This window comes from Bos indicus x Bos taurus, chromosome 7 (genome assembly GCF_003369695.1).
Source record: "Bos indicus x Bos taurus breed Angus x Brahman F1 hybrid chromosome 7, Bos_hybrid_MaternalHap_v2.0, whole genome shotgun sequence".
Taxonomy (NCBI): domain Eukaryota; kingdom Metazoa; phylum Chordata; class Mammalia; order Artiodactyla; family Bovidae; genus Bos; species Bos indicus x Bos taurus.
In genome coordinates, this window is record NC_040082.1 from 60,061,024 (window position 1) to 60,069,177 (window position 8,154).

At 49.0% G+C, this 8,154-nt stretch overlaps 1 protein-coding gene across 4 annotated transcripts; it reads left to right on the plus strand.

The window, feature by feature from the left end:
* Positions 1 to 1,593: 1,593 nt before the first annotated feature.
* Positions 1,594 to 8,154, plus strand: TMEM173 (transmembrane protein 173). Of its 4 annotated transcripts, none has more exons than XM_027546308.1 (8): positions 1,594 to 1,696; positions 2,009 to 2,109; positions 2,711 to 2,937; positions 3,013 to 3,196; positions 3,440 to 3,548; positions 4,788 to 5,026; positions 5,841 to 6,027; positions 6,606 to 8,154. In XM_027546308.1, the coding sequence occupies exons 3-8, from the start codon at positions 2,711 to 2,713 to the stop codon at positions 6,794 to 6,796; spliced, it is 1,137 nt and encodes a 378-aa protein (XP_027402109.1). In that variant the 5' UTR covers positions 1,594 to 1,696; positions 2,009 to 2,109; the 3' UTR covers positions 6,797 to 8,154. The 4 variants fall into 4 exon arrangements, with proteins under 4 accessions (XP_027402109.1, XP_027402110.1, XP_027402111.1 ...); XM_027546309.1 differs by having other exon boundaries at positions 1,623 to 1,700; XM_027546310.1 differs by having other exon boundaries at positions 1,636 to 2,109; positions 2,747 to 2,937.

The following is an 8,154-nucleotide window of genomic DNA, read 5'->3' on the forward strand; positions in this document are numbered from 1 at the left end:
CCTTGATTTTCTTTGGTTTTGAAGCACCAGAGCCCTTGTCCACCGCAGGGGGCCCCCTTTGTGAGCCTTTGTAGGGGAGAGAAAGTGCAGAGAATTTTCTCCATTCTTGGAAAATTATTTTTAAAAATGAGAGTTTTCTGGGAGCCTCCTTGCTCTCAGGAGGCCAGTGGCATCTATGAACATGGTGTGTCTTCTTGTGTCTGGTTGGGATGTGGGGAAGGGTCTAGGCAAGTACCCTCTGGCCTGGAAATATATGGACCGCTTCTGCTCTGTGGCTTCTGTCCCAATCCCACTCCTGTGCCTGCCCTCTTCTCGAATCTGATCAGCTTACTGGTGTGCCAGAAAATGGCCAGAAGCACTCTCCACCCTCCGGAAAAATGCAATCATGAAATCTGACCCTGGTCCTTCCACCCCTTTCTGGGGAATCAAAGCACAGAGCCAGCTGGGTTTTGAAGTCACCCACCTGATTCATGTCCCCACTCCCTCCTTTACTAGCGGGGGGGACAGGGGCAAGTTAATTCACCTCACTGAAGCTCAGATTGTCCATGAGATAGTATTTTTTTTTATTTTTTTTTATTTTTAACTTTACATAATTGTATTAGTTTTGCCAAGTATCAAAATGAATCCGCCACAGGTATACATGTGTTCCCCATCCTGAACCCTCCTCCCTCCTCCCTCTCCATATCATCCCTCTGGGTCGTCCCAGTGCACTAGCCCCAAGCATCCAGTATCGTGCATTGAACCTGGATTGGCAACTCGTTTCTTACATGATATTTTACATGTTTCAATGTCATTCTCCCAAATCTTCCCACCCTCTCCCTCTCCCACAGAGTCCATAAGACTGTTCTATACATCAGTGTCTCTTTTGCTGTCTCGTACACCGGGTTATTGTTACCATCTTTCTAAATTCCATATATATGCGTTAGTATACTGTATTTATGTTTTTCCTTCTGGCTTACTTCACTCTGTATAATAGGCTCCAGTTTCATCCACCTCATTAGAACATGAGATAGTATTATACCTTCTTGATAGGGTGGCTGAGTGGACTAAGTGAAACAATATATGTAGCACTTGGCATAATGTCTGGAGCACAGTAAGCACTTAATTATTAGGCGATGGCACCCCACTCCAGAACTCTTGCCTGGAAAATCCCATGGACGGAAGAGCCTGGTAGGCTGCAGTCCATGGGGTCTCGAAGAGTTGGACATGACTGAGCGACTTCCCTTTCACTTTTCACTTTCATGCATTGGAGAAGGAAATGGCAACCCACTCCAGTGTTCTTGCCTGGAGAATCCCAGGGACGGGGAGCCTGGTGGGCTGCCGTCTACGGAGTCACACAGAGTTGGACACGACTGAAGCGACTTAGCAGCATTATCATTATTATTATCGTTATTACTATCGTTATTACTATCATTATCCACTCAACTGCCTTTTTAGCTGGAAGCACCAGGTTCTCTCTGGGAAGTCACAGGTGTTGCTATAATACTTCCTATAGAGAGCCAAAACCCCACACTTCAGCAGCCCTTTGGCTCCCACTAAGTGTTTTTACTAGAAGGCTCTTGTTACAGGAAATAACTCTTCATTTTCCCCGCCTCTAGTCTGATGTCACAGTCTTCAAAAAAAGAGGATCTGCATTTGCAAATCAGAATAAAACCACCAGGCAGGGCAGCATGGTGCAGTGTGTATGCTTGGCTGGGTGTGTGAGTCTCACGAGGGTGTTGGTAGAGTGTGTTTGACTGGGGGGCTTGAGGGACAGCTGGTGTTCAGGGCTGTGGCTGTGAAGAGTGTGAGAGGGTTTCTGAACACCCTCGATTTGAGGGGTGGACAATGGAACAGGGGCCTTCTCATGCTTTCTCCCTCACCCCAAGGCAGGCGTGGCTGACCAGAATGCCCTGGGAGGCAGGAAATAACCTCCTCAGCAAGCACAGTGAGGCTGTGGTCTGGTGAGATGCCAGCGCTGGAGTGCTGTGGAGAAAGCAGCAGTTGTTTTTAACCTTTCATTTTTCAGGCTCTACCCTGAGAGGCCACCCTTGGTTGCTGGGAGCCCCTGTGCTGGGCCTTCTCTTCCTGTGATCTTCCAGAAACAACCTGCAGTCTGAGAGGTAGAAGGTAAGATCAGGAGCCGGCCAGCCAGAGCTCTAAGGCTGAGGACCCTACAGAGGTGGCAGAGGTGGGTGCCTCCACCCTCTGGACTGTGGTTTACAGCTTTGCTGCCTAAGGTCCTCCCTGGGGTGGACTGTGGGGAGAGGGAAGCCCTGGTCCCTTGCTGAGTGGTACCTCACAGGACACTTTCAGGTCTGGGTCTGGGGTAGTCGCTGTCTTCTTTCTTCACCACACTTGTGGTCTCACTGGGGTTGGGTGAGGTGTGTATGTGTTGTTCAGTTGCTAAGTCATGTCCGATTTTTTGCATCCCCATGGACTACGGCACGCCAGGCTTCCTTGTCCTTCACTGTTTCCCCGAGTTTGCTCCAACTCATGTGTGCATGCATTTCTTTCTCCACCTACTCTGTTTGCAACAAATCTTTTTGGGTTGGAGCTCTGGGATGCTGTATGCCCAACCTGTCCCCTAGAGGTGTCTCCAGGAGCATTTTCTGGGTATGGCTGGGCACCAGGGAACTGGAGAGCTGGGGGATATGCCCACTCAGGGCCTCAGTCCTGGAACTGTAGGAGAGTGAGGGGAGAACAACCATGGATTTCTTGGTACCCACAGATGCCTCACTCCAGCCTGCATCCATCCATCCCACAGCCCAGGGGTCTTAGGGCCCAAAAGGCAGCCTTGGTCCTGCTAAGTGCCTGTCTGGTGGCCCTTTGGGGCCTGGGGGAGCCACCAGACTACACTCTCAAGTGGTTGGTGCTCCACCTGGCCTCCCAGCAGATGGGACTGCTGATCAAGGGAATCTGCAGTCTGGCCGAGGAGCTGTGCCACGTCCACTCCAGGTGACTCCCTGAAGTACCTCCTGCCCCTCTCTGGTTGAGCTGGGCTGGAGTCTGGAACTTGCATGTCACCTGCAGGTACCACGGCAGCTACTGGAGGGCTGTGCGGGCCTGCCTGTGCTCCTCCATGCGCTGCGGGGCCCTGCTGCTGCTGTCCTGCTATTTCTACTGCTCCCTCCCAAACATGGCTGACCTGCCCTTCACTTGGATGCTTGCTCTCCTGGGCCTCTCACAGGCACTTAACATCCTCCTGGGACTCCAGGTATCACATACAGGGAGGTGGAGGATCTGGTTGGGTGGAGGTGCGGCTATTGTGACCTGCTCTGAGCTCAGTACTGGGAATGGGATCAGTTTAGAAGCTGACCCTTGGACTAGAGCCTAGAATGGTCTGGGTTCAGCAATGGCAGAGAAGGGAGCCAATTGGCAGGAGGTTGGGAAATCTTGGGGGAGGAGCGCTCTCGTTATCCTTCCTGGAGGTCCTCAGGCCCCACCCTGCTGTCCACAGGGCCTGGCCCCAGCAGAGGTCTCTGCAATCTGTGAAAAAAGGAACTTCAATGTGGCTCATGGGCTGGCCTGGTCATATTATATTGGATACCTGAGGCTGATCCTGCCAGGTGGGCCGTCCTCTATGCCCCCATTTCTAGATCTACAAGACAGACAGTAAGATACGCAACCTTGTTTCCAGAAGTCACTATATTTTTCAAAGCATTTTCTTTTTTTTTCCCAAGAGTTCTCAGTTGCTATTTATTTTTCCAAAACTTTATTTATTTATTGCTGTTGGGAGTATAGTTGCTTTACAATGTTGTTAGTGTCTGCTGTACAATGAATTAAATCAGCTATGTGTATACATATATCCCCTCCCTCTTGGGCCTCCCTCCCACGCCACCCCCATTCTACCCGTCGAGGTCATCACGGAACACAGATTTGAGCTTCCTTCAAAGCATTTTCAGTCTAACAAACCATATGATTCCAAAAGCGATCTTATAGGCTTGAAGGCTATTACTATTATGCCTGGTTTGCAGGAAGAAATTCAGGGCTTAGATCCATTAAGGGACTTGTCCCAAGTCACCCATGAATTCTTTCAATAAATATTTTCTGCAAGCTGTATGCCCTTCATTTACAGTTTCTCTTTTAATTCACATCCCCTGGAGAAGGGAAAGGCTACCCACTCCAGTATTCTGGCCTACAGAATTCCATGGACTCTATAGTCCATGGGGTGGCAAAGAATAGGACACGACTGAGCGACTTTCACTTTCACTTCTGTGAGGACAGGATAATCATCACCCTTGTTTTAGAGTTAAGAACATCAGAGATGTTCTGAGAGATAAAGTGACTTGTCCAAAGTCACACACCTTAGCTATAGGAGGAAGCAGGATTCGAACACAGGCCTGTCCAGACCCTGGACCCTTGACTACCCCACTGGAAACTTACAAATCGCATCTCATTCTTCTAACTTGCTGGCCAGGGCTGTGGTTCTCCCCCATCTCATGGCTGCCTTTGCTAGACAGCAGGGCTTCAGCTAGAGGTCTAGTTCAGTGCACCTGGGGTTGCTGGGCATGGCAACTCCCAGGGATCTGCCTGCCTTTCAGAGCTCTGAAAGCTGTAGTGGGAAAGAATGGGGCTAACAGAAATCTGGACAAAGGTCAAGTGAGGGGGAGAAAGGGGTGGTGGGAGTAGGTGAAACATTATTGCCTAATGCTCTGCCTCTCCTGACCCCCCAGGCAATGCCTGTGGGCTGGCCCCCCAGGGCTCTTGCACCCACACAGTGAGGGCAGCAAGGGCCTGCATCTCTGTCCTGAGTTTGTTGGGAGACAGAGTTGGTGGAAATGACTTCTTGGACCTCTCCACCCTAGGGCTCCCGGCCCGGATCCAAATTTACAATCAGTTCCACAACAACACGCTACAGGGTGCAGGGAGCCACCGGCTGCACATCATCTTCCCATTGGACTGTGGGGTGCCTGACGACCTGAACGTGGCTGACCCCAACATTCGCTTCCTACATGAGCTGCCCCAGCAGAGTGCCGACCGTGCTGGCATCAAGGGCCGGGTTTACACCAACAGCATCTATGAGCTTCTGGAAAATGGGCAGCGGGTGCGTGTGCAGGGAAGCAGGTGGCACTGGGAAGGGGTCAGGCCTAGAGACTCAGAACTCCGAGCCCTGGCCAAGCCGTGATGAAAATTCACTGCCCTTCTCTGTGCCTCAGTTTCTCTGATCGGTCCCAGGGCTGGGCAAAATTAGGTTCTGAGTGATGATGATTAAGTAACATTTATTTATTTATTTATTTATTTATTTATGACCGTATTGTGAGGCTTGCGAGATATTAGTTTTCTGACCAAGGATTGAACCCTAGCATGGAGTCCTCACCACTGGACCACCATGGAATTCCTAGTAACATTTATTGAGCACTTATTACAAGCCAGATGCTCTTCCAGGTGCTTCATCTGACCACCTCATGGAATCCTCACCACCACTCTGTGGTGTAGGGACTGTTATGACCCCTGCTTTGTAGAAGAGGACACTGAGGCTCAGAGAACCAGGGTGGAAGTGGACGATTTCACCCTGAGTATACCATGCTCTGGAACATAAAGCTGTCCAGATGAAGATCGAGAGAATGTCTGAAGGATTTCATGTAGGCTGTGGGGAACCCAAGCAGAGTTGAACCCACAGTCCAGTCCCCGGACTTGACATCCAGCTGAAGTAGTTGACAGCCTAGACGAAGGATCTGGGAAGGGTAAATTTAATGCAGTCCCTGGCTGTGATTTTAGGAGTGGGGTTCACAGGCAAAGGTCATCGACCCCATCCGGTGGCCACCTCCCAGACTCCACCCCTACAGATTGAGCAGTGGAGTCCAGAGTCTGTCTTCCTGGCCTCTGGCTGAGTCTTATCTTCCTTTTACCTCCTCCAGGCAGGCGTCTGTGTCCTGGAATATGCCACCCCCTTGCAGACCCTGTTTGCCATGTCACAGGATGGCCGAGCTGGCTTTAGCCGGGAAGATCGGCTGGAACAAGCCAAACTCTTCTGCCGGACACTTGAAGACATCCTGGCAAATGCCCCTGAGTCTCAGAACAACTGCCGCCTCATTGTCTACCAGGGTAAGGGGGTGACAAGCTGAAGGACAGGAAGGGTTGGGGGCCTCAAGGGCCTCCCAGGGAGTCAGCAGGAGATAGGACAGTCCTCAGCCTTCCTGAGTGGTCAGGGCATTCAAGCCCTGCCCCTGTCTCCCTTGAAGAAGGTCCTCTCTCCCCACCATGGGACACCCAATGGCTTTCTGAGGTCTTTGGCTATGGGTCCTGGGTGGAGCATGAAGAGGTGGCTCCAGGGGTCTCTTCCTTCATCTAGAGTGCCAGAGGAAGCAGATAGCCCCCAGCCACCCACCAAGACACCAGGACTGCAGCCTCAGCAGTGTCACTCCCTTGCTCTGTGACCTTAGGCAGGTCTCTGTCCCTTTCATCTCTAATGTATCATCTCTAAAAGTAGGAGGGTAGAATTCTCTTGTCTCTAAAACCACTGCTGGCTCTAGGATTTCATGAAACTCCAGTCCCAATGGCTAGGGGTGGGGAGGAGGTGGCAGAAGGAGGGTTGGAGGAGACCCCCAGCAAGTCCTCTGGGTGTGCTGGAGTGGGTGTGTGTGAGGCCTTCACCCCCCTACACATTCCCCTCCTCATTCCAGAACCTGCAGAGGGAAGCAGCTTCTCCTTGTCACAGGAAATTCTCCAGCACCTTCGGCAGGAGGAAAGGGAGGTTACCATGGGTAGCACAGAGACCTCGGTGATGCCCGGTTCCTCTGTACTGTCCCAAGAGCCTGAGCTCCTCATCAGTGGCCTGGAAAAGCCTCTCCCGCTCCGCTCGGATGTCTTCTGAGGCCCCAGTCACCTTTCCTGAGCCCCTGGCCAACCCTGAGACTCTGAAAGGATTTCTTTCTTCAGCAGCTGGAGGCCTGCTGCTGCTGCTACTAAGTCGCTTCAGTCGTGTCTGACTCTGCGCGACCCCATAGACGGCAGCCCACCAGGCTCCCTTGTCCCTGGGATTCTCCAGACAAGAATACTGGAGTGGGTTGCCATTTCCTTCTCCAATGCATGAAAGTGAAAAGTGAAAGTCAAGTCACTCAGTCGTGTCTGACTCTAGTGACCCCATGGACTGCAGCCTACCAGGCTCCTCTGTCCATGGGATTTTCCAGGCAAAAGTACTGGAGTGGGGTGCCATTGCCTTCTCTGTTCAGTACTTTAGATATTTCAAATATATAGATATGTATGTTAGTGTCTAAAGAGAGTACATACAGCTGAGATGTGGGAGATGATATTTATACTTGACCGAAGAAGGCTGCTTAATGAATTTGGAGGGTTTTCTGTTTGTTTGTTTTTTAAGTAAAAAGTTTGATACCACTAATGCCCTCATTTTTATGAGCCTCCAGGTCCAGTTTAATTATCATTTCTTCCTTCCATAGTCCAGTGATTTTTCTTTTTGTAGTGATTAATATTTGAAGCAAGCCAACAAATCATTCTGAATTAAACTTTAAGTTAATAAAGTTTCAATTCATGAATTTTCCAAACCAACATAAAAATTCATATTTTCCAGAGCTTAGTAATATAAAACTTTAGAAGTCACATGTAAAAAACTTACTGCAAAGACCTAATGGAGATATGGAGAAAGGTAGCAAATGAAACCAGAGATGTGAATCACGTTAAAAACTGCATATGCGTTGGGACTGAGTCTTGAAGGGATAAATGTATATAAAGCATTAAAAACTAGTTTCAACATTAATTTTCCATTTGTGGAATGTAGAACTTGTAGTTTAACCATAAATTTAAATTAGCTATTCTGAAATAGACATATTAGTTTTTAGTGAAAGATTTCTAACAGCCAGAAACACCACCATCAAAAGGTGCTATAGATGCTGGATCCTTATATTTTTATCTCACTTTACAGGACACAGGAAAAAGGGCATTTAGGGAAGAAAAAGGATATTTTGGCTGCAGAAAGGGAAAGCTGCAGTAATATAATCAATTTGTAATTAAGGAACAATCCTTACTTAGCCTAGTAGAAAATAATATTTTAGAGTTTAATAAGCATTGATTGTCCTTGGTTTATTATTGTTTTTTTTTTCTTTATTTTACAAAAATACTTACCACAGAACACCATACAAAATGGTAAAACTGGATAGATAAACCTGAATTCTTTGTGGCTCAACATGCTATAATAAAAAGATTTCTGCCCTCTCA